At 37.6% G+C, this 26,748-nt stretch overlaps 2 protein-coding genes across 2 annotated transcripts in view; both read right to left on the bottom strand.

Moving 5' to 3' along the window:
• Window positions 1-324: 324 nt before the first annotated feature.
• On the bottom strand, window positions 325-8,326 carry lactb2 (lactamase, beta 2). Its single transcript, XM_079561051.1, has 7 exons — window positions 8,094-8,326; window positions 6,730-6,890; window positions 6,534-6,654; window positions 2,862-3,040; window positions 1,166-1,314; window positions 958-1,045; window positions 325-505 (listed from the first exon to the last, which is right to left on the bottom strand). Exons 1-7 carry the CDS (start codon window positions 8,213-8,215, stop codon window positions 462-464), a joined length of 864 nt encoding a protein of 287 aa, XP_079417177.1. The 5' UTR covers window positions 8,216-8,326; the 3' UTR covers window positions 325-461.
• Window positions 8,327-24,374: 16,048 nt separating this feature from the next.
• esyt2a (extended synaptotagmin-like protein 2a) overlaps window positions 24,375-26,748 on the bottom strand; it is a 236,713-nt gene continuing 234,339 nt past the window's right edge. Inside the window, exon 24 of the mRNA XM_079561013.1 lies at window positions 24,375-24,386. The gene's annotated coding sequence lies outside the window, so the exon portion shown is untranslated. The remainder of the gene's footprint in view (window positions 24,387-26,748) is intronic.

The raw sequence follows: 26,748 nt of genomic DNA, 5'->3' as shown, positions 1-26,748 counted from the left end.
ACTTTTCTCACTTCTTTGTCACATCTTCATCATTGTTTTCGTCTCAGTTCTGTCGCTATTTTCTCACCTTTTTTCCAGAAGCTTTTGGATTGGGGTAAAGCCAAACTAGAGAAAATGTCTTGCCTGGATACCTCCTCGTTTGCCCCGTTTATGTTTCTTGTTTCCTAAACGCAGCTGTACCGAGGAGAAGGGAGCTGCTGCTTGTTTAGAGGCGTAAACGGCAGATTTCCTCTTAAACAAACAAATGATGATGTGTTCACAGACGGCTCCTTTAAGGAAAAACAAATCCATCTGTTAAACTAATATGTTTCTATTTTATTTACAATCGACAGTCGATTTACACTCAGTCATTTCTGCATTTCAGTTACTTCAGTCACTTATTTACAATTTCCTCCAATCACACAAAAGTATTAATGACTATCAAAGTATCATAAGGCAGTGTTGTTTGTTTGTTTGTTTGTTCACAGGTTGCTCTTCCACACGGCGCTCGGAGACGATGCATCCACTGAAAATAAAACAAAATAAGGTTATTACAAGTTAATGGTGGGAAACACACAGTCCGGGGCCTGAGGAGTCATTTTCTCTATAGTTAACCTCTTACCACCCGCCTGAACCAAATGCATTCTGTCCTCTTTGGCCATTATATAGGCCTGTGTAACACCTCATTTGAAAGCTAAGACCCACAAAACTGATCTTTTTCCTCGCGTTGTTGCTGTTTTGTGTCACCTTTTTTATGTATTTTTTTTTCTTCAATTTTTGTTGAATTTTTGTCACATTTTGGTTGAATTTTTGTCACATTTTGTTGAGTTTTTGTCACATATTTGTGGCTTTTTGGTGCTTTTTCCCCCGAGAATCTTTCTGATTAGGGTAAAGCCAAACTGGATAAAATGGCTTCCGTTCCGGTGGGAGTTAAGAGGTTAACATTGATATAAATAAAAGAGTCTGAGCCGGTGTTACCCAGGGAGACCTTCCCCTCCTTCTGCAGCTTCTTCAGGTGGTGGAGCAGGTTGATCTCCGCCGCTCCGTGCAGATGCTCCGGAGTTTCCTGGAACAAGTCAATGTGGAGAAGATTCTGACATAAACATGAGGAAAGAATGTGCTGCGAGTTTTCTGTCGCTTTAGGTTTTCATATAAAATGTTTTTGTTTTTTATCAGTGACTCTGACCTTGTAGACCTCCTTAACCAGCTGTTGGGAGGAGAAGCCTTGCTCTGCGCCTCCTCTCACCGCGCTGAGGATCTGCAGCTCCCTCTGCTGGCGGTGGGCGATGTACTGCAGGATCTTAGCGCCGGCGTCCTGCACCACCGGGCCGTGACCTACGAGGGCAGAGGGACAGGTCGTGCTACACGTGGATACCGAACGTGTCAGTGTTAGTGGGTTAATGAGCGAGGGAGAGACAAGGGAGCGACACTGATATGGTGGAGTCACTTCCTGGATGAATCTCGGACTCAAAGCCACAAAACACCAGAGAATAAACACCATAAAGAGAGAGTTTAGTCTGTTCTTTACTCTGACATTAACCCCTTAACTCCCACCTGAACCGAGCACATTTTCTCCAGTTTGGCTTAACCCCAATCCAAAAGCTTCTGGGAAAAAGATGTGAAGATAGCAACAAAACTGAGATGAAAACAATGATGGAAATGTGACAAAAAAGTGAGAAAACATTGACAAAAAAATTACGAAAAATTGATGGGAAAAGTGGCAAAAATGTCACAAGAAATGGACAAAAAATGACAAAAATGTGATAAAAAATTGACGCAAAAAATTACAAAAAATTGCAAAAATGTGACAAAAATGTGACAAAAAAATTACCAAAAAATTACAAAAATGTGACAAAAATGTGATGAAACTTTGACCAAAAAAACTACAAAAATGTGACAAAAATGTGACAAAAAAATTACCAAAAAATTACAAAAATGTGACAAAAATGTGACAAAAAAATTACCAAAAAATTACAAAAATGTGACAAAAATGTGATGAAACTTTGACCAAAAAAACTACAAAAATGTGACAAAAAAATGTCAAAAAATTTATGAAAAAATGACAAAAATGTGACAAAAAATGACGAAGAAATGACAAAAAATTTACGAAAAAATTACGAAAAAATTACAAAAATGTGACAAAAAAATTACAAAAAAATTACAAAAAAGCGACAATAAATGACAAAAATGTGATGAAACTTTGACCAAAAAAACTACAAAAATGTGACAAAAAAATGACAAAGGATTTATGAAAAAATGACAAAAATGTGACATAAAATGTGACAAAAAAATGACAAAAAAATTGACAAAAAATGACAAAAAATGTGACAAAAAATGACAAAAAAATGTCAAAAATGTGACAAAAAATGTGACAAAAAATTACATGTGACAAAAATCTGATAAAAATTTGACGAAAAAATGACCAAAAAAATGACAAAAAAGTTACAAAAATGAGTTGAAAACCCAACAAAAAAATGATGGAAAAATAATCTGATGACGTGAGGAAAAAGATTCAAAAACATTCAAGAATACGGTTCTGTATTTTATATATTGAAAAACTGAATATAGAATACAAAAACATCTGTAAATATATACATAAGACTGTAAATATATGAATGTAGACATATATACATATCATTTTCCAAAGGACAACAGTGTGAAGTGTAAAGTAACAAAAGGGGCAGATATTATAAGACTTGTTCTTCTCCTCTGCTCCGTTTCATTCATACTGTGTTGGCGGTTTTATCGTGATTGCATAACATCACTTTTGAATGAAATAAATAAAAACAATGAAAAAAAAAGTGAAAATGAAGATCCTCTCGGTTGAGGCGGGAGTTCAGAGGTTAAGACTCTGAAAGGGGAGAAAAGCCGGCGTGTCTGACCTGGGTAGATGAGGTCGGCGCGCTGCTGCAGTAAAACCTGCAGGGACCTCATGTAGTCGAACAGGTCTTCGAACACGGCCGTGCCCTCGCCCAGGATACAGTCGCCCGAGAACACGGCGCCCTCCTCCTCCAGCAGCAGAGCCATGTGGTCGTCCGTGTGGCCCGGCGTGAACAGCACCCTGTCAGAGGGGAGCGGTTACTCTACAGGCCCGGGCCCCGATAAACCACACCAGGCTGGTATCGAAGTTATTATCCTAAGATCCAAGTTCTGATGCGGTCGGTCCAGGGTCAGCATTAAAGGGATATTTATTTTAACCTCTTACCACCCGCCAAAACTCTTTGCCATTGTCGTCACTTTTTATTTCCCTTATGTGTTTTTTTTTCACTTTTTTTAATGGCACTTTTGTTACTTTTTTGTTCCTTTTTTGATGCATTTTTGTCACATTTTTTTGGCTGAATTTTTGTCACTTTTTTGGCTGGATTTTTTGTCATTTTTGTCAATTTACATCCTCATTTTCTTCTAGTTTTTTGTCGCCATTTTGAAGAAGCTTTTAGATTTGGAGAATTTGGAGAACAGGAGAAAACATGTTCAGGTGGGAGTTAAGAGGTTAATGCAGGCCAGCTGATAACATAGAAATGCGCTAGCCTTGCACTAGCCTAGCGCCTCGAAACTCTTCAAATATAAGAACTGCAGGAATTACAAAAAAAAATATCTCCAGAAATCAGCAACACTCTGGATAACTAGGAAATGAGGCCCTATGTCAAACATCCTGAAACATCCCTTTAACGAAAGGGACTTTGCTGTTTCAGCTCAAATAAATGATTTTTTTGGCCTAAGTTTTCTACACTTTTTTTTTTCGTTTTCCATATTTTTCCCCTCATATTTTACTCATTTCTTTTATTGCTAATATTTTCCCCTTTTTATATTTTATTCACCCCTATTTTCACATAATCTTCACAATTTTTTCTTTTCCTGCCACAATCACAAGTTTTTCCCCCCTTTTTTTTCTTATTTTTGACCCAATTTTTTCTTGTTTCCCTAATTTTTCCCCCTCAGTTTTGCTCACTTTTTATACTGTGTTCCCTATTTCCCCCCAATTTATTCCCAGTTTTTTGCTATGTTTTATGACTAATATTTTCCTCCAATTTGTTTCCTATAATTTGAAAAAAAAAAAAAAAAAAAAAAAAAAAAATTGTCTTATTTTTTCCCCATTTTTTTCTCTTTTTCCTAATTTTTCCCCCCTAATTTATGCTGATCTTTTATTACTAATATCTTCCCTATTCCCCCAATTTATTCAGAATTATTTTCCCCAATTTCTCCCAGTCCCCCCCCTTTTTTTCCCTCTTTTTTAATTTATTCAGACTCTTTTTCTCCCTAATTTTTCCCCCTCAGTTTTGCTCACTTTTAATACGAATGTGTTCCCTATTTCCCCCCAATTTATTCCCAGTTTTTTGGTATGTTTTATGACTAATATTTTTCCCAAATTTGTTTCCTATAATTTGAGAAAATATTTTTCCCCCAATTTTTTGCCCAACATTTTTTCCCCATTTTTTTCTCATTTTCCCAATTTTTTCCCCCTAATTCATGCTGATCTTTTATTACTAATATCTTTGCTATTTCCCCAATTTATTCAGACTCTTTTTCTCCCAGTTCCCCCCGTTTCTTTCTCATTTTTTCTCAAGTTTTTCTCTAATTTTTGCCCTCAGTTTTGCTCACTTTTAATACTAATGTGTTCCTTATCTCCCCCAATTTATTCCCATTTTTTGTCCAAAATGTGTTTACACAACTCTTCCAAATTTTTGCCTCAATTTCTCTTAATTTTGTCTCCTATTTTTCCCCAATTTTCTTTCCCATTTTTTTGCTATGTTTTACGACTAATATTTTCCCCCAATTTGTTTCCTATAATTTGAGAAAATATTTTTTATCTTATTTTTGCCCCATTTTATCTCATTTTCCCATTTTTTCCCCCTAATTTATGCTGATCTTTTATTACTTATATTTTCCCTATTTCCCCAATTTATTCAGAATTATTTTCCCCAATTTCTCCCAGTTCCCCCCCTTTTTTTGTTCTTATTTTTGTCCCAATTTTTTCTTGTTTCCTTTATTTTTCCCCCTCAGTTTTGCTCAATTTTAATACTAATGTGTCCCCTATTTTCCCCCCAATGGATTCCCAGTTTTTTCTCTATGTTTTATGACTAATATTTTTCCCCAATTTGTTTCCTATAATTTGAGAAAATATTTTTTCCCCATTTTTTTGTCTTATTTTTTCCCCATTTTTTTCTCTTTTTCCTAATTTGTTTCCCCTAATTTATGCTGATCTTTTATTACTAATATCTTCGCTATTTCCCCAATTTATTCAGACTCTTTTTCTCCCAGTTCCCCCCGTTTCTTTCTCATTTTTTCTCAAGTTTTTCTCAAATTTTTGTCCCAATTTTTTCTTGTTTCACTAATTTTTGCCCTCAGTTTTGCTCACTTTTAATACTAATGTGTTTCTTATCTCCCCCAATTTATTCCCATTTTTTGTCCAAAATTTGTTTACACAATTGTTCCAAATTTTTGCCTCAATTTCTCTTAATTTTGTCCCCTATTTTTCCCCAATTTTCTTTCCCATTTTGGAAATGTTTTACGACTAATATTTTCCCCCAATTTGTTTCCTATAATTTGAGAAAATATTTTTTTCCAATTTTTTTTATCTTATTTCTTCCCCATTTTTTCTAATTTTCCCATTTTTTTCCCCCTAATTTATGCTGATCTTTTATTACTAATATCTTCCCTATTTCCCCAATTTATTCAGAATTATTTCCCCAATTTCTCCCAGTTCCCCCCTGCTTTTTTCCCTCATTTTTTCTCAAGTTTTTCTCAAATTTTTGTCCCAATTTTTTCTTGCTTCCCTAATTTTTCCCCCTCAGTTTTGCTCAATTTTAATACTAATGTGTTCCCTGTTTTCCCCCCAATTTATTCCCAGTTTTTGCCTCAATTTCTCTCTTAATTTTTCTCTCCTATTTTTCCCCAATTTTCTTTACCATTTTTTTTTGCTGTTTTATTGCTAATATTTTCCCCAATTTGTTTCCTATAATTTGAGAAAATATTTTTTCCCCAATTTTTTATCTTATTTTTGCCCCATTTTTTCTCATTTTCCCAATTGTTTCCCTCTAATTTATGCTGATCTTTTATTACTAATCTCTTCCCTATTTCCCCAATTTATTCAGAATTATTTTCCCCAATTTCTCCCAGTTCCCCCCCTTTTTTTGTCCCATTTTTTTCTTGTTTCCCTAATTTTTCCCCCTCAGTTTTGCTCACTTTTAATACTAATGTGTTCCCTATTTCCCCCCCAATTTATTCCCAGTTTTTTCTCTATGTTTTATGACTAATATTTTTCCCAAATTTGTTTCCTATAATTTGAGAAAATATTTTTTCCCCAACTTTTTGCCCAACATTTTTTCCCCATTTTTTTCTCATTTTCCCATTTTTTTCCTCTTAATTTATGCTGATCTTTTGTTACTAATATCTTCGCTATTTCCCCAATTTATTCAGACTTATTTTCCCCAATTTCTCCCAGTTTCCCCTGTTTTTTTCTCATTTTTTCTCAAGTTTTTCTCCAATTTTGTTCTTATTTTTGTCCCATTTCTTCTCTTTCCCTACTCTCCCCTGGTGTTTGCTCATTTCCTGACCTGAGAGTGGCTCCTTCTGTCCGGACGACGTCTCCGTCTTTCAGATACGTGAACCTCGTCTTCCCGGACGCTTCGTCGGAGCCGTCGGCGCGAGGGAGTTTACTCACTTTGACCTCCGGACCTGAGGGACCCAGAGGACACATCGTGAGGAGGCCACACTAGCGCCCCCTGTGGGTGAAGCGTGAGGGAGTGTAACCTGTGACGTCTCTGCAGATGTCCTCCACCCCGCCCGTGTGGTCCAGGTGCCAGTGCGTCACCACGATCTCCTGGATGCTGCTGCTGAACTGGACCAGCGCCTGCTTTAAGGTGGAGATGTACTCGGGCACGGACGGCTCCCCGGCGTCGATCAGGACCCGCCTGGAAAACAAGGTCAGGGAGTCGAACCCGGGGCCATCGTGAGCGGATCTCCATGACGATCGGCTTTATTTGTAGCATCGTCAATTAACCCCTGAACTCCCACCTGAACCGAGCACATTTTCTCCAGCTTTACCCCAATCCAAAAGCTTCTGGAAAAAAGGTGAGAAAATAGTAACAAAACTGAGACGAAAACACTGATGGAAATGTGACGAAAAATGACAAAAATGTGACAAAATGTGACAAAAATGTGATAAAAAATTGACAAAAAAATGACAAAAAATGGACTAAAAATTGACAAAAATATGAGGAAAAATGACCAAAAAATGTGACAAAAAATGACAAAAATTTGATACAAATTTTACAAAAAAATGACAAAAAATGACTAAAAATTGACTGAAAATTGACAAAAATCTGAGAAAAAAATTATGAAAAAATTATGAAAAAATGACAAAAATGTGACAAAAATGTGATAAAAAATTGACAAAAAAATGACAAAAAAATGACAAAAAATGACAAAAATGTGATGAAAATTTTACAAAAAAATTACAAAAATATGAGAAAAAAATGATGAAAAACTGACAAAAATGTGACAAAAATGTGATAAAAAATTGACCAAAATTGTGACAAAAAATATACAAAAATGTGATTAAAATTTTACAAAAAAATTCCAAAAAATGGACAAAAAAATTACAAAAATGTGAGGAAAAAATGACAAAATTGTGACAAAAAATGAGTTGAATACCCAACAAAAAAATTATAGAAAATAATCTGATGACGTGAGGAAAAAGATCCTCTCGGTTCAGGCGGGAGTTAAGAGGTTAACCCAGATCTGAGCTCAGATACTTTTCTCCATCAGGGTTAAAATCTGAATCTGGATGAACCACTTATTATAAATGACAGAAGAACAACATATGTTTAAGCTCAACCTTTATCGTCAGTATTTATTTACATTTTCCTTAATTTTTATGTTAATTTAAACCTGTGTCTTCAGATATGTTAATATGTACTTTCAGAGCAAAGTATTACTGAAATCTCCATGTTTAAAGTGGGTTCCAGTGACATCATCAAATGATCCTCAGTCTTTTCTTTTATCATAATACATTGAATTGAATCATTGTGAGGCCTAAAGGAAACTAAATGAGGAAAATCTGACCCTGATCTGAACTTCAGCTCAAGTTCCCTTTGTTTGGAGCCCGCTCTCACCTGGCCCCGGTCCCCACCAGGTAAGTGTTGGTCCCCTGCAGGGTCATGGGCCCCGGGTTGCAGCCCAGCACGCGCACCACCCGCGCGGACAGCTGCTCGATGCGCGGGAGCACGGCGCTCATGGCTCACGCGGACAGAGAGAGAAACAAACCGGGGGAAAGAAGAGGAAACTGCGGGGCAAAAGCGTGCTCAACGTGCAGGGAAACAACCGAGCCGTGAGCAGGAAGTGGACCGGAAACAGCGCGCCATGTGAGACGTGTTTACTTCCGGTGCGAGCGACTTTCACAATAAACGTTTCCTTTTTTTTCTTTCTTTTTTTTTTTTTATTAGTCACGAAGAGGAAACACTTTACTGACCACGAAGAACGTCACAATTATAATCCTATTGTTTTCATTGAGCGACATTTGAATCATTTTATTTAAAAAAAAACAGTGCAATGAGCCCATGTGAACGGCAGGTGGAGCCAAGTGTGTGAGGAGGGACAAAGTAAAGCACCTTTTCTTTCTAATAACAGGCAGTGCTGGAGACAATACTGAAATTGTATATGAGGCACTGAATACTGAATACTATTGGTCATATATTATTGGTATTTATAATAAATCTGACTTTATTTCACTTAACTATCGCTAAAACACATCACATTCATTGTCATCAATTATTATAAATAAAAAAATTAAAAAATGTTGGGTATTCAACTCATTTTTGTATCTTTTCTGTCATTTTTTGTCAAATTTTTGTAATTTTTTTGTCCATTTTTTGTCATTTTTTTGTCACATTTTTATCACATTTTTGTCACATTTTTTTCATTTTTTTTTTCATTTTTTTGTAATTTTTTGTCAATTTTTTATTTATTTTTTTGTCACATTTTTTTTCATTTTTTTTTCATTTTTTTCATTTTTTTGTCACATTTTTTTTTTCATTTTTTTGTAATTTTTTGTCACATTTTTGTCATTTTTTGTCACATTTTTGTCACATTTTTATCATTTTTTTGTCCATTTTTTATCAAATTTTTGTCATTTTTTTTATCACATTTTTGTCACATTTTTGTCATTTTTTTGTCATTTTTTGTCACATTTTTATCATTTTTTTTGTCAAATTTTTATCACATTTTTGTCACATTTTTGTCATTTTTTTGTCATTTTTTGTCACATTTTTATCATTTTTTGGTCATTTTTTTTATCACATTTTTTTGTCATTTTTTGTCACATTTTTGTCATTTTTTCGTCCATTTTTTATCACATTTTTGTCATTTTTTGTCATTTTTTGTCACATTTTTATCATTTTTTTGTCCATTTTTTATCAAATTTTTGTAATTTTTTTTATCACATTTTTGTCACATTTTTGTCATTTTTTCGTCCATTTTTTGTCACATTTTTGTCACATTTTTGTCATTTTTTTGTCATTTTTTGTCACATTTTTGTCATTTTTGTTGTCACATTTTGTCACATTTTGTCACATTTTGTCACACATTGGTCATTATTTTGTCACATTTTTGTAATTTTGTCGTCAATTTTTGGTCAATTTCTTGTGACATTTTTGTGACATTTTTGCCACTTTTTGGAAAATTGTATATGAGGCACTGAATACTGAATACTATTGGTCATATATTATTGGTATTTATAATAAAACATTTAAAGTCTGGTTTGTAATGTTTGCTTTGATAGTATGTTTTGATATCTGACTTTATTTCACTTAACTATCGCTAAAACACATCACATTCATTGTCATCAATTATTATAAATAAAAAAATAAAAAAAATGTTGGGTATTCAACTCATTTTTGTATCTTTTCTGTCATTTTTTGTCAAATTTTTGTCATTTTTTTGTTACATTTTGTCATTTTTTTGTCATTTTTTTATCAAATTTTTGTCATTTTTTTGTCACATTTTTATCATTTTTTGGTCAAATTTTTATCAATTTTTTATCATTTTTTGTCACATTTTTTATCAAATTTGTATCATTTTTTGTCACATTTTGTCACATTTTTATCATTTTTTCGTCCATTTTTTATCACATTTTTATCACATTTTTGTCATTTTTTTGTCATTTTTTTGTCAAATTTTTATCAATTTTTTTTCACATTTTTATAATTTTTTTGTCAATTTTTTATAAATTTTTTGTCATTTTTTTGTCACATTTTTGTAATTTTTTTGTCAAATTTTTATCAAATTTGTGTCAAATTTTTGTCATTTTTAAATCAATTTTTTGTCGTTTTTTTGTCAATTTTTTATCAAATTTTTGTCACATTTTTATAATTTTTTCGTCAATTTTTTGTCAATTTCTTGTGACATTTTTGCCACTTCTTGGAAAATTGTATATGAGGCACTGAATGCTGAATACTATTGGTCATATATTATTGGTATTTATAATAAAACATTTAAAGTCTGGTTTATAATGTTTGCTTTGATAGTATGTTTTGATATCTGACTTTATTTCACTTAACTATCGCTAAAACACATCACATTCATTGTCATCAATTATTATAAATATTGTCTTTTTGATTTTTGAGCAATGTCATTGTTATTTTACAATTTAGATTTATGCCAGTTTGAGCCCAATCCAAAGCTTTTTAATGTTGTTGTTTTTTTTCTTCTTCTTTTAAGTTTGAACAGGAAGTCTTTATTCTTTATTTGTTCACAACAATCACTGAATGGGAAGATTTCAAAACATGAACTTTTGCTGATGCAGTACACTTTTTGACCACTAGCGTCAAATTGGGGGCGCTGTTTCACTCCTTTTTTATTTATTTTTTAATTATTTTTTTGAAAAGGAGGGACAATACATATTCATGAACATTTTTACAAATGTAAATATGCCTTAGGCTAGTTTCCATCTGCAGACCCCCTGGCAGGTTGATGTTACACACGAGTTAGTAAAAACATACAGAGACACGATATACAGACAAGTTTCGTCAAGTTAAGGAAACACTGTTGTGATGTCTGGGTTTTTTATCACAGAGCTTTGTAGCATCAACTTTCCTAGTTTTCCTACTTTTATTTCAAAGGTTACGTCAACAAAGGTAGGATTCTAATGTGGCATTTTCTTTGAGTTACTAAATAAATGAGGTAAAGTCACTGTAGGAGCTGCAGAAAGGTGTTGTTGTTGTTTACATTTTGTACTATATTTCTACAGTTGTTGTTTTTGTTTGACTAAAACTAGGCTTTTGCCATAGTTGACATTAGTATTAGTATTTGGGCGGCACGGTGGCGCAGCGGTTTGCGCTCACGCCTCACAGCTAGAAGGTCCCGGGTTCGATTCTCACCAGGACGGGGCCTTTCTGTGTTTCTGAGTTTGCATGTTCTCCCCGTGTCTGCGTTGGTTTCCTCCAGGTACTCCGGTTTCGCCTACCACTCAAAACATGTCAGGACTCCCCTGAAAAAGACATTCTAAATCTCAGTGGGACTATCCTGGTTAAATAAAGGTCAATAAATAAATAGTATTAATGTAACATGTTATTTGCATAGATAGAATCAAATGCACATGCAAACCGAAAGTGAAATAATATTAAAATATAATAATAATATTTTTATTTGCAGTTATATGTGTTTCACGCTTGACATCGCCGTGTTTGGCCCGTGACCCACAGGAACTTTTTCATTTTGGCCTCGGAGACAAAAAGTTTGGGCTCCCCTGCTTTATTCCAAATCAATACGGTCTCAAAGCAAGGGGAATTTTACTTCCGGACCGGAGAGGAGGCGGGACTGTGGAGCTCTTTAGGTCATTAGGGTTAGGCGAGGGCGAGGGGGGGTGGGGGCTCCGTTAAGGTGGGCCAGTGCACAACACCTGATGCTGTACTTTCCTTATGTTGGTGTAAGTGGTGTCATTATACTCCAGGTGCTGTAGCTCTTTAATTATGTGGCGTTCAATGTTGCATCTCTTGTTGTTTACCACATGATTACTCTCTATATCAGGGCTGTCCAAACGTTTACACTGAGGGTCACATGCAGAACATTATACACAGCACTCAGTCCAGGTCAGATATATAACTTCACCTCTATTGCATTAAAGTTAGCAAACGAAATAAAATGCTGATTGTTTCCTACAGATTTTGAGCCGGACTTTGGAGTTTTTTGTAAAATTTAGATGCGTTTTCCTGCATTTTGGTGCATTTTAAGCAATACATAATAACTATTTTTGGCTATTATGCTGCTATGATAAGAATAATTTCTGGTTAATATACACAGGTACAGTTTTTTTTAGTACAGACTAACTAGTGGGAAACCCTGATGATTTTTAATTGAAGTAAAAGCTTCAGCACAGCTTTCTATTAAAGTGATAGTCTGTAAGTTTGCAAAGAGAGACAGAGTGAACTTTGAAAGGAGATAATCAAATCCCTCTTTACCCAGAAAGCCCTCGAAATGCAATGCCCGGGTGGTCGATTTTGCACATTTTATAAAATTTGTAAAACATTTAGACTTCCACACTACAAAAAGTAAATGAATTGAATTGAGGAAATGTTTCTTGTTTTGAGCGGTTTTCACTCATTTAGACACTTTTCCTGATCGGACCCAGTTTACTTTGCTTGTTTGAGGACATTTCAGCTCCTCTACAGTCCCGTGCAGTCCCACTGCACGGGACTGTAGAGGAGCTGAGCAGCTCTCTCAGTGGAAGACTGAGACACCCTCAGTGCAGGACGGAGCGCTACCGCAAAGCCTTCATCCCCACTGCTGTCAGACTGTACAATAAGACTGTGAAGTAACGCCGACTGTAACAAGTGAATTTCTCCTTTGTGAGATCAATAAAGGTTTATCTTATCTTATCTTAATATGCTAACACACAAGCTAATATGCTAACACACATGCTAATATGCTAACACACATGCTAATATGCTAAAACACAAACTAATATGCTAACACACAAGCTAATATGCTAACACACACATGCTAATATGCTAACACACAAGCTAATATGCTAACACACATGCTAATATGCTAAAACACAAACTAATATGCTAACACACAAGCTAATATGCTAACACACATGCTAATATGCTAAAACACAAGCTAATATGCTAACACACAAGCTAATATGCTAACACACACATGCTAATATGCTAACACACAAGCTAATATGCTAACACACAAGCTAATATGCTAACACACATGCTAATATGCTAAAACACAAGCTAATATGCTAACACACAAGCTAATATGCTAACACACAAGCTAATATGCTAACACACACATGCTAATATGCTAACACACAAGCTAATATGCTAACACACAAGCTAATATGCTAACACACATGCTAATATGCTAAAACACAAGCTAATATGCTAACACACAAGCTAATATGCTAACACACACATGCTAATATGCTAACACACAAGCTAATATGCTAACACACACATGCTAATATGCTAACACACAAGCTAACCCGCGTTTGGATTGACTCACCCTCTGGTCCATCGCTGTTTACATTATGGGACTCGCGTTGGTTATAAAAGTTAATCCACTTTGATTCTGGCGAAGGTTCACCAAACATCCATCAGTGACAATCACAGAAAAACAATATTTTGGTGAAAGTCGCTGAATCCCAGAGAAAAAAACAACTTCTGACGAGTGGCCTCTTTAGAAAGGTTGAATAAACTCCTCGTCCTCGTAGCCAAACGCGCTTCTTTTTCTCCGTGACATTATCGTTAGGTAAGAATAAAGAACAGGTGTGTCCAGTTATAACGAGCTCCATCTTCAGCTGCAGCGCAAACATGACTGATCTGTTCAGACGCGATGTGTTTGTTTTGGCCACAGCTGACCTGGAAGCACCTCGGGCACATCCTTTTTTTTTTTTTTCCCTTTTTTATTCTCTTTCCATCTCTCTTACGACAGAAATAATGAAAAAGTTGTTTTACAAATTAAAATCAGGCTGTAAGACATTGCTTTACAGACGTCGAGCACTTCCGTTCCGCTGTGACGACACAACTGAACACTCAGTCGTTCACCAGGAGAGGGCGGAGCAGCTGCTCAGAGAGCACGATTCAGGAGGATTACTGAGAGCTGCGTGAATGAAGCCACAAACCACTCTGGGGGTGTTTTTGATAAAGAAATAGCATAACAACATGGCTAAAAGCTCTAAAAAGTTGATTTTGAATGATATGGGACCTATAATGTTTCAACCCTTTCATTGCCAACTTTCTGACCCAAAGTTGCTACAGCGCATGTTCCAAAAACACAAAAAATGAAATATTTTTAAAATTTCTAATCCAAAATGGGAAATTTTTGGTCTGGCTGATGTGTCACTTTAGAGAGCTCTAAAAAAAAATGAAGGAACAATATTTTTTAAATTTTTTGGGTTTTAATTTGGAGGTTGACCTCTTGTCTTGTCACGCATATAAAAATAATCAAACTTTTAAAATATTAGAACCCTTTCATTGCCAACTTTCTGTCGCAAAGTCACTAAAATGGATTTCCATTGTGGGCCCTTTGACTCCATAGACTTACATTATAATCACAATTTTTCAAAACGCTTCTATAAAACAGATTAAAATTTTAATTTCAAACTTCTGCATATTTTCTGAACCTTGAGGCTTCAAACTGACACAGTTTTTTCACCATGAGGTCATTTTTACCAGTTTGACAGGAGAAAGAATATGGCTGTTTTTTCCAATGTCAGTAAACAATAATAATAATAATAAATTTTATTTGTATTGCACTTTACATATGAAGAACACATCTCAAAGTGCTACAATTTACACAAAAACAAGCAAAACAGAAACAGACAGAACATATCAATAGTAAAAACACGAGGAATATTATCAGTTTAAAAACACAAGATAACACATTAAGAATAAGCCGCACAAAATAAGTGGGTCTTAAGTTTACTTTTAAAAACCTCAATAGACTGTGGTGCCCTCAGATGGTTGGGTAGGGCGTTCCACAGTCGAGGAGCAGCTGCCTGGAACGACCTATCTCCCATAGTGCGGAGCTTTGTCTTGGGGACCAGGAGTTGGTGGCTGTCAGAGGAGCGGAGCTGTCGGGTTGGTTTGTGGCTGTTGATGAGTTCTTTAAGGTACACCGGTGCGCTGCCGTGGACACACTGATAGGTCAGGAGGCAGATCTTGTACTCAATCCTGAACCTAACAGGAAGCCAGTGTAGTTTATGGAGGATGGGTGTGATGTGTTCGGACTTACGCACCCTCATCAGGACCCTGGCAGCGCAGTTCTGAATGTACTGCAATCTCTGCAGGCTCCTGCCAGGGATCCCGATGAGGAGTGCGTTGCAGTAGTCGAGCCTGGAGGAGACAAAGGCATGAACCAGCCTCTCTGCATCGGGAAGGGAGAGGGAGGGGCGGAGTTTGGAGATGTAAACGGTTGTAAATAACAGAAACAACTGCATTACTTCATTGTTACTGAATCTTTCCCTTTATTTTGTGACTTTCTGCATCAGAGTGAGTCTGTGGAAGTGCTTAGGAAGCGGCAAGACAGAGTTAGATGTTTTTGAACTGGTATTTGCACAAAAAACAAGGAACATTTGCAGAGGCAAATAAAGACTATCAGACTTGATGACCAGCTGTTTACAGGGCGCATGGTGACGACTGGAGAATTCCAATATTTTTTGTCCAAATACCAGTTCATATACTCTTAATACTCTTAACTCCCGCCTGAACCGAGAGGATCTTTTTCCTCACGTCAGCAGATTTTTTTTTCATCATTTTTTGGTTGAGTATTCAACTCATTTTTGTAACTTTTTGGGTCATTTTTTATCACATTTTTGTCATTTTTTGTCACATTTTGTCACATTTTTTGTGTCAAATTTTGTCAAATTGTTGTCATTTTTTTGTATAATTTTTATCAATTTTTGTCACTTTTTTGCCACTTTTTCATACATTTTTTGTCACTTTTTTGTCACATTTCCATCATTGTATTTGTCTCAGTTTTGTTGCTATTTCCTCACCTTTTTTCCAGAAGCTTTTGGATTGGGGTAAAGCCAAACTGGAGAAAATGTGCTCGGTTCAGGTGGGAGTTAAGGGGTTAAAAGGCTTTAAAACCTGTGTTTTTTGGATAATGTCTGCTTTTACCATTTACTAAAGGACAAAACAAATGTTATTCCAATAACAGAAAATAAAAAAAATCAAGAATAACTCCTTTAATGTAACTGAAGACGATTGTTGCCAATGAATAATGTGATGTAAACCTGTGTTCCAGTGACGGGGCACCTACATCCAAGACGGCCAAAGGTGAGACTGAGCTCTCACTCATCCAGGAGGTATCCATCGTAGAGGAGGTTTTCAAAGTCGTCGTCTGAACAGGTTTATATGAGTTTAAGACATTTTTAATTTACTCCGAGAAAGAAATTCAATCAAATCGTACGACAAGTTAGGCAAGTTTATTTATAGAACACAATTCATACACAAGGCATTTCAAAGTCCTTCACACAAATCAGATAAAGTGAATCCATAAAACATCAACATAACAATGTATTAATTACAGTAAAAAGCAAAGAGCAGATAAAATACTTTCAGAGTGATATGTACGGGTAAAAATAACTGTTCCACGTTTAATCTGCAGGAAACTGAAACGTTTTTTAACATTGACTCTGGGAAACACCTGCAGACTGTCGTTAATTCACCGTATTCCTCCCGAACTAAAATAAAATATGTATCAGAATTAACACTGACCAAACTGAAATTCAACCTCTTAACTCCCGCCTGAACCGAGAGCATTTTCTCCAGTTCAGCTTTACCCAAATCCTGTAGGCCAGTGTAACGCCTCATTTGAAAGACCTACAAAAGTAAATTGATCTTTTTCCTCACGTCATCAGATTTTTTGACGTCACTTTTTTTGTTGGGCAGTCGTCTCATTTCTGTCAAATTTACGTGACTTTTTCGTCAAATTATTTGCATTTTTTTGTCAAATTCTTATCACTTTTTTGTCCATTTTGTCTCAATTTTTCGTCAGATTTTTCTCACTTTTTTGTACATTTTTTTGGGAAATTTTGTGTCACATTTTCGTAATTTTTTCTCAATTTTTCGTCAAATTTTTGTCCATTTTTTGTAACATTTTCGTCAAATTTTTCTCACTTTTTTGTCAGATTTTTGTCCATTTTTTTGTACATTTTTTGTCACTTTTTTTTGTCAAATTCTTATCACTTTTTTGTCCATTTTTTCTCAATTTTTCGCCAAATTTTTCTCACTTTTTGTCAATATTTTGTCAATTTTTTGTCACTTTTTCGTCCATTTTTTCTCACTTTTTTCACACTTTCATCCTGTCATTTTGACCTTCACAGTGACTTCTATCTCGTTTTGCTCACTGGAGGACGGCTCCATGTCCTTCAGACAAAGGTCTTGGTAAAGGTTTTCGGATGCAGACTTTGGATAGATGTTATCATATTCTCCCTAAAAAATAAAGCATAAAGAAAGTCAACAGAGCCCAAAGAAATCAGGTTAAAATTAATAAATGTGACAGTGACCTGAGGATCTTGGGTTCCTCCAGCTCCTGGTCCCTGATCTGTGAGACACATGAGTGAGACACCTGCAGATGGACATGTGTTTGGACTCGCCTCAACTGTGCGTTTGCGCCTCATGCAGCGGATGGTCAGAGTGATCACTGTGACGAGGACGGCCACACAGACTGGGATCAGGACCAGGGTCAGGGTCAGGTTCTTGGTGGGTTTTGGGTTCCGGTTCAGGTTTGGATTTCCCCCTGAGGATCACAGAGTGTATTAGCAGTAAATACACCCGAGGTTCCCCCAAACCCAAACCTCTCATTGCTCTGCCCGCCATCCTAACACCTCATTACTCACTCGCCCGTCCCATGTGTCCATTTTCACGTCCACCCAGGGCCGGACTGGGACTGAAAAACAGCCCTGGACTCTGACCGGCCGAGCCCAAATTAGTGTAATTGTGACACTTCCACAAATACATATTTTAACCTCTTACCACCCGCCTAAACCAAACGCATTCTGTCCTCTTTTGGCTGTGGAACACCTCATTTGAAAGCTAAGACCCACAGAACTGACCTTTTTCCTTGTGTTGTTGCTGTGTTGTGTCACCTTTTGTATGTTTTTTTTTTTTTTTTTGTCACATTTTTGGTGCTTTTTTCCCAAGAATCTTTTGGATTAGCGTAAAGCCAAACTGGAGAAAATGGGATCCGTTAAGGCGGGTGGTAGGAGGTTGACCTCTTACCACTCGCCTTAACACTAACGAGTGCATTTTCCCCAGTTCGGCTTTTTATTATTATTTTTTTGACTGGTTTCATCAGCAAAAAGAGCGGGAAAGGTGATCGTAGAAACAGAAGCAAAATCATGAATATAAATAATAAATAATAATGGTCCCAAAATTGAACCTTGTGGCACACCATTATTTGCAGGCTAAAATTAAGATACATAAATAGCACAATTCCTATTAATTGCTGATTAAACAACAATTGCAACTACATCCACAACAACGGATTTGATTGTTTACTTTAAAATTTAACTCTATCTCTCGTCAATTTGCAAATTTTATCACGGTTATTACTCGTATCACGGTTATTACTCGTATCACGGTTATTAGTCATATCACTGTTATTAGTCGTATCATGGTTATTAGTCGTATCACTGTTATTAGTCGTATCACTGTTATTAGTCGTATCACTGTTATTAGTCGTATAACGGTTATTAGCCGTATCACGGTTATTAGTCATATCACTGTTATTAGTCGTATCACGGTTATTAGTCGTATCACGGTTATTAGTCGTATCACGGTTATTAGTCATATCACGGTTATTAGCCGTATCACTGTTATTAGCCGTATCACGGTTATTAGTCGTATCACGGTTATTAGTCGTATCACGGTTATTAGCCGTATCGCGGTTATTAGTCGCATCACTGTTATTAGTCGTATCACTGTTATTAGTCGTATCACTGTTATTAGTCGTATAACGGTTATTAGCCGTATCACGGTTATTAGTCATATCACTGTTATTAGTCGTATCACGGTTATTAGTCGTATCACGGTTATTAGTCGTATCACGGTTATTAGTCATATCACGGTTATTAGCCGTATCACTGTTATTAGCCGTATCACGGTTATTAGTCGTATCACGGTTATTAGTCGTATCACGGTTATTAGTCGTATCGCGGTTATTAGTCGCATCACTGTTATTAGTCGTATCACTGTTATTAGTCGTATCACGGTTATTAGTCGTATCACGGTTATTAGTCGTATCACGGTTATTAGTCGTATCACGGTTATTAGTCGTATCACGGTTATTAGTCGTATCACGGTTATTAGTCGTATCACGGTTATTAGTCGTATCACTGTTATTAGTCGTATCACGGTTATTAGTCGTATCACGGTTATTAGTCGTATCACGGTTATTAGTCGTATCATGGTTATTAGCCGTATCACTGTTATTAGTCGTATCACGGTTATTAGTCGTATCACGGTTATTAGTCGTATCACGGTTATTAGTCGTATAACGGTTATTAGTCGTATCACGGTTATTAGTCGTATCACTGTTATTAGTCGTATCACTGTTATTAGTCGTATCATGGTTATTAGTCGTATCACTGTTATTAGTCGTATCACTGTTATTAGTCGTATCACGGTTATTAGTCGTATCACGGTTATTAGTCGTATCATGGTTATTAGTCGTATCACGGGGATAAGTCGTATCATGGTTATTAGTCGTATCACGGGGATAAGTCGTATCATGGTTATTAGTCGTATCACTGTTATTAGTCGTATCACTGTTATTAGTCGTATCACTGTTATTAGTCGTATCATGGTTATTAGTCGTATCACTGTTATTAGTCGTATCACGGTTATTAGTCGTATCACGGTTATTAGTCGTATCACGGTTATTAGTCGTATCATGGTTATTAGTCGTATCACTGTTATTAGTCGTATCACTGTTATTAGTCGTATCACTGTTATTAGTCGTATCATGGTTATTAGTCGTATCATGGTTATTAGTCGTATCACTGTTATTAGTCGTATCATGGTTATTAGTCGTATCACGGTTATTAGTAGTATCACTGTTATTAGTCGTATCACTGTTATTAGTCGTATCACTGTTATTAGTCGTATCACGGTTATTAGTCGTATCACGGTTATTAGTCGTATCACTGTTATTAGTCGTATCACGGTTATTAGTAGTATCACTGTTATTAGTCGTATCACTGTTATTAGTCGTATCACGGTTATTAGTCGTATCACGGTTATTAGTCGCATCACGGTTATTAGTCGTATCACTGTTATTAGTCGTATCACTGTTATTAGTCGTATCACGGTTATTAGTCGTATCACTGTTATTAGTCGTATCACGGTTATTAGTCGTATCACTGTTATTAGTCGTATCACTGTTATTAGTCGTATCACTGTTATTAGTCGTATCACTGTTATTAGTCGTATCACTGTTATTACTCGTATCACGGTTATTAGTCGTATCACGGTTATTAGTCGTATCACTGTTATTAGTCGTATCACGGTTATTAGTCGTATCACTGTTATTAGTCGTATCACGGTTATCACTCGTATCACTGTTATTAGTTGTATCACGGTTATTAGTCGTATCACGGTTATTAGTCGTATCACGGTTATTAGTCGTATCACTGTTATTAGTCGTATCACGGTTATTAGTCGTATCACGGTTATTAGTCGTATCACTGTTATTAGTCGTATCACGGTTATTACTCGTATCACTGTTATTAGTCGTATCACGGTTATTAGCCGTATCACGGTTATTAGTCGTATCACTGTTATTAGCCGTATCACTGTTATTAGTCGTATCACTGTTATTACTCGTATCACTGTTATTAGTCGTATCACGGTTATTAGCCGTATCACTGTTATTAGTCGTATCACTGTTATTACTCGTATCACTGTTATTAGTCGTATCACGGTTATTAGCCGTATCACTGTTATTAGTCGTATCACGGTTATTACTCGTATCACGGTTATTAGTCGTATCACGGTTATTAGCCGTATCACGGTTATTAGTCGTATCATGGTTATTAGCCGTATCACGGTTATTAGTCGTATTACTGTTATTAGTCGTATCACGGTTATTAGCCGTATCACTGTTATTAGTCGTATCACGGTTATTAGTCGTATCACGTTTATTAGTCGTATCACGGTTATTAGTCGTATCACTGTTATTAGACGTATCACTGTTATTAGTCGTATCACGGTTATTAGTCGTATCACGGTTATTAGTCGTATCACGGTTATTAGTCGTATCACTGTTATTAGTCGTATCACAGTTATTAGTCGTATCACGGTTATTAGTCGTATCACGTTTATTAGTCGTATCACGGTTATTAGTCGTATCACTGTTATTAGACGTATCACTGTTATTAGTCGTATCACGGTTATTAGTCGTATCACGGTTATTAGTCGTATCACGGTTATTAGTCGTATCACTTTTATTAGTCGTATCACGGTTATTAGTCGTATCACGGTTATTAGTCGTATCACGTTTATTAGTCGTATCACGGTTATTAGTCGTATCACGGTTAGTCGTATCACGGTTATTAGTCGTATCACGGTTATTAGTCGTATCACGGTTAGTCGTATCACGGTTATTAGTCGTATCACGGTTAGTCGTATCACGGTTATTAGTCGTATCACGGTTATTAGTCGTATCACGGTTAGTCGTATCACGGTTATTAGTCGTATCACGGTTATTAGTCGTATCACTGTTATTAGTCGTATCACTGTTATTAGTCGTATCACGGTTATTAGCCGTATCACGGTTATTAGTCGTATCACTGTTATTAGACGTATCACTGTTATTAGTCGTATCACGGTTATTAGTCGTATCACGGTTATTAGCCGTATCACGGTTATTAGTCGTATCACTGTTATTACTCGTATCACGGTTATTAGTCGTATCACGGTTATTAGTCGTATCACGGTTATTAGCCGTATCACGGTTATTAGTCGTATCACTGTTATTAGTCGTATCACAGTTATTAGTCGTATCACGGTTAGTCGTATCACGGTTATTAGTCGTATCACTGTTATTAGTCGTATCACTGTTATTAGTCGTATCACTGTTATTAGTCGTATCACTGTTATTAGTCGTATCACTGTTATTAGTCGTATCTCTGTTATTAGTCGTATCACGGTTATTACTCGTATCACTGTTATTAGTCGTATCACTGTTATTAGTCGTATCTCTGTTATTAGTCGTATCACGGTTATTACTCGTATCACGGTTAGTCGTATCACAGTTATTAGTCGTATCACGGTTATTAGTCGTATCACGGTTATTAGTCGTATCATGGTTATTAGTCGTATCACGGTTATTACTCGTATCACTGTTATTAGCAGTATCACGGTTATTAGTCGTATCATGGTTATTAGTCGTATCACGGTTATTACTCGTATCACTGTTATTAGCCGTATCACGGTTATTAGTCGTATCATGGTTATTAGCCGTATCGCGGTTATTACTCGTATCATGGTTATTAGTCGTATCATGGTTATTAGTCGTATCACTGTTATTACTCGTATCACGGTTATTAGTCGTATCACGGTTATTAGTCGTATCACGGTTATTAGTCGTATCACGGTTATTAGCCGTATCACGGTTATTACTCGTATCACGGTTATTAGTCGTATCACGGTTATTAGTCGTATCACGGTTATTACTCGTATCACGGTTATTAGCCGTATCACGGTTATTAGTCATATCACGGTTATTACTCGTATCACGGTTATTAGTCGTATCACGGTTATTAGCCGTATCACGGTTATTAGTCGTATCACGGTTTAGGGCTGGGGAAAAAATCTATTTGATTTAAGAATCGAGTTGGTAGGTCAAATAGATTCATATTTTCAAAAACATTGAATTTTTAGATTTTTGGGGGTTTTTGTTTGGTTTTATTTTTATTTCATTTTATTTTTTGTTCATGTTTTTAGCTCTCTGACCTCTGCTTAGAGCAGGGATGCCCAAAGTGAGGCCCGCGGGCCAAAGAGTGACCTACTTTTGCACCGCATCTGGTTAATACTAACTCTCTCCCGTTCATTCTCAATGGTAAATATGGATGCAGTACACTGTTTGGCCACCAGCTTCAAATTGGGGGCGCTGTTTCACTCCTTTCGCAAAGTTAAGGAAACACTGTTGTAGTGTTTTGGTGTTTATCAATCACAGAGCTTATTACAAAGGTCGGTGACATCAACAAAGGTAATATTATCTAATATTGTATTTTCTCTGAGTTAACGAATGATGTAAAGTCACTGTAGGCACTGCAGATTCAGGAGTTGTTTACATTTTGCACAATATTGCTACAATAGGCTATATGCACAGTTTCCCCACGTGACGTCTTCCTGGACAGTCCGCCAGACGCTGGACTTCCTGTCAGCGATCGTTTACATTCACAATTAGCAGGTCCCACACAAATATAGAGATAGCTCTTGGATCTGGTTAAGGACAACGAGTTACTGATGGAGTCACAGCAAGCAAAGATCAGGCTGACTTTACGAACAGGCATGAAGTCTCTCTGTTCATTCATCAGGCAAAACGGAGAACAGTCATCAGCAAATATACGTTTAGATGCCCAAACAGAGCAGCCTGTAGTGCCTCTGGAGCCGAGAGAGGGGGGGAGATGAAACACTATTGAGCCCCGCCCCCTGCCCCGCACTGGTCACAAACAGCGCTGTGGGTCGGGGACACGAGGAACTAGTTTTTGGAGCAGAGAGCTCGATGCAACTCTCTGCACAGACACAGTCAGACAAAGGTCCGTGTCCTGGAGAGGACACTGAATGATGTGAGCCCCACGGGGCATCAACAAGGGCAGCGTGAGTGGAGACTCCGCCCCCTGCTCTCCATGCATGTAATGCTCCTGCAGTAGGAAATACATCTGGTGAGCTTCATGTTTTCCCAGTAACGATAACGGCTTTGTAACGATGGGGAAAGTAATTAATGAGATGACTCCGTTTCCGAAAATGTAGCGTCGTTAGTAGCGCTGTTATACTTAAACGCCGTTATTCCCGGCGCTGGATTCTGCCCAACAACCGTCTGTTCCTAAATAACTAACTTTAGTTCAGTAAAGATTTGCAGCAGATTTATTATTTCCACTGATGACTCTCATGACTCTGTGATGGACGGTACCTGGACGTCCTGACGGCTCCTGCTCTGGGGGGGCTCCAGATGGATGCGCTGTCGCTGGGAAACCACCGGGGGGCGCTGCAGCAGAAGGACAGATCAGAAACAGCTCAGACAGAGTGTGTGACCTCAGACTCACCTGGAGAGACTTTGATCCAGACGTCACGTGATGTTTGGTCCAGATGACACTTGTACAAACCGGAGTCAGCGCTGCTCACGTTTCTGATCGTCACATTCACTTCACTCTGGCCGTCTTCGTTTTTCTCATACTTAATCCTGTATCTGCCATTTTGTCCTTCGTTCCCCGTCGTCGAAACCAAGATGTCGTCCTCGGAGCAGCTGTTTCTGCAGAAGGTCTTATTCTCTCCAGGTTTGGAGAAGAAAAGGCTCTTACGAAAGTCTTCTCCTGTATCAAGTAAGAGCTCGTATTTTGATTTTGCGTTCACATCTGGAGTTAGAGAGAACAGATGTTACCTCAGGATTAGTTATGCACCGATCCAACACTGATATCGGAGCCGATCTTGGTAAAAATACTGGATCAATTATAAACATCAGATCCTGAACCGATATCTCTCATCGTTTTAAAAACACAATTCAAGGCTGGGACAGAAACTGACAGTATCACTCACCGTCTATGACTTCAATCATAAATTCTCTGTAAGAACTTCCCACAGGCCTGTCCCATTTGCATCGGTATCGCCCGGAGTCGCTCAGAGTGAGGTTGGAGATGGTCACGTCGATGAAGTCCTTTGGTGGAGAACGTTTCAACTGATGTTTGATGCTGAATCTGCCGTTTGTTTGTCGACTTCCTGAGGTCTGCACCAGGATGTCTCGCTCCTCACAGTCGTTCTTACAAAAGATAATTTTAGTCACGTTTAGATTTTTTCCAGAAGTACACCAAGCCGACAGCTCTGCTCCTTTAGGCTTCTTATGAACACCAATAGCAGTGTCTGTCGGGGGAGCGTCCCACAGCAGAAGAACTGTGCAGAAGAACAACAGAACACAGTCAGAACACAGTCAGAACACAGTCACATGAAACATTTTTGTTCCGTTTCTCACCGAGCCACAGCAGCCACAGCCTCCAGGAGCTCATGATGATGTGGACTGAGAAATGAAGGACCTCCACTGAAAACAGAAGTGTCCCGAGTCCTGCAGATGAGGAGAAGTGTCTTCACTGAAAACAGAAGTGTCCCGAGTCCTGCAGATGAGGAGAAGTGTCTCCACTGAAAACACAAGTGTCCCGAGTCCTGCAGATGAGGAGAAGTGTCTCCACTGAAAACAGAAGTGTCCCGAGTCCTGCAGATGAGGAGAAGTGTCTCCACTGAAAACAGAAGTGTCCCGAGTCCTGCAGATGAGGAGAAGTGTCTCCACTGAAAACAGAAGTGTCCCGAGTCCTGCAGATGAGGAGAAGTGTCTTCACTGAAAACAGAAGTGTCCCGAGTCCTGCAGATGAGGAGAAGTGTCTTCACTGAAAACAGAAGTGTCCCGAGTCCTGCAGATGAGGAGAAGTGTCTTCACTGAAAACAGAAGTGTCCCGAGTCCTGCAGATGAGGAGAAGTGTCTTCACTGTCAACGACATCGAGCTTTATAGGAAATCAGAGAGTGACGTGTGTGGGGCGGGTTTATTTATGCAGCACAAATCAGGGAAATGAAGTTTAATCCTGTCTCTTCAGAAAGACTGTTCCAGGTTTTAGCACAAACCCTATAATGTTGTTTCATTATCGTCCTCATTTTGTTTTGTACCAAAGGTTTTTCAACCTGAGGAGACTCACAAAGAGCGACTGAGTTCGAGAGATTTTACTGAACATGAAGCGTGATTGCATTAATGATATGAAATACGGGGCGTCGATGGATGATGGGCAGCATCTTCCCCCGGAGCCCGGACACTGGGGGAGCTAGGACGAGACCCGGGAGGGCCGGGCGACCCGATGAGCAGCCTGAGAAGCCAGGGGGAGGAGGGGCGGAGGAGGGTCGCAGCGCAGCTGGGAAATGGTGGAATTTAACCTCTTAACTCCCACCTGAACATGTTTTCTCCTGTTCTCCAAATTCTCCAAATCTGAAAGCTTCTTCAAATCAGCGATAAAAAAGAAAAAAAGAAAATGAGGATGTGAACACAACAAAAAAGCTAAAAAGTGACCAAAAAAAGCAACAAAAATGACAAAAAAAGACAAAAAAAACTGCAGAAAAATGACAAAAATCCACCAAAAAAGATGAGAGAATGCATTTGGTTTTGGCAGGTGGTAAGAGGTTAAGATGAATGGCTGAAGCAGGAACAAGCAGCTGCGATGATTGGCTGATGTGAAGGTGCGGCTTGAGCTGGGGCCGTGATAGGATGATGAGTGAAGGCTGCTGTTTGTTTATTGTTTTATTGTTAAAGGTCCTATATCATGCAAAATCGACTTTTTGGAGCTTTTAGCCATGTTGTTATGCTATTTCCTTATCAAAAACACCCCCAGAGTGGTTTGTGGCTTCATTCACGCAGCTCTCAGTAATCCTCCTGAATCCTGCTCTCTGAGGCTCCGCCCTCCTGCTCTCTGAGGCTCCGCCCTCTCCTGGTGAACGACTGAGTGTTCAGTTGCGTCGTCACAGCGGAACGGAAGTGCTCGACGTCTGTAATGTAATGTC

Source organism: Gobius niger, assembly GCF_951799975.1.
Source record: "Gobius niger genome assembly, chromosome: 8".
Classification (NCBI taxonomy): Eukaryota; Metazoa; Chordata; class Actinopteri; order Gobiiformes; family Gobiidae; genus Gobius; species Gobius niger.
The sequence above is the reverse complement of the archived record's forward strand: the minus strand, read 5'-3'. Positions and strand labels throughout refer to the sequence as shown.

Bases quoted from the DNA above. Each gene is read 5' to 3' on its own strand.
- lactb2 (XM_079561051.1), bottom strand. From the start codon at position 8,215: ATGAGCGCCGTGCTCCCGCGCATCGAGCAGCTGTCCGCGCGGGTGGTG. The intron at 6,655-6,729 runs GTTACACTCCCT...TGGGTCCCTCAG, and splicing joins CATCTGCAGAGACGTCACAG to GTCCGGAGGTCAAAGTGAGT. The intron at 506-957 runs GTAACACCGGCT...TTTTATTTTCAG, and splicing joins GGAGGGGAAGGTCTCCCTGG to TGGATGCATCGTCTCCGAGC.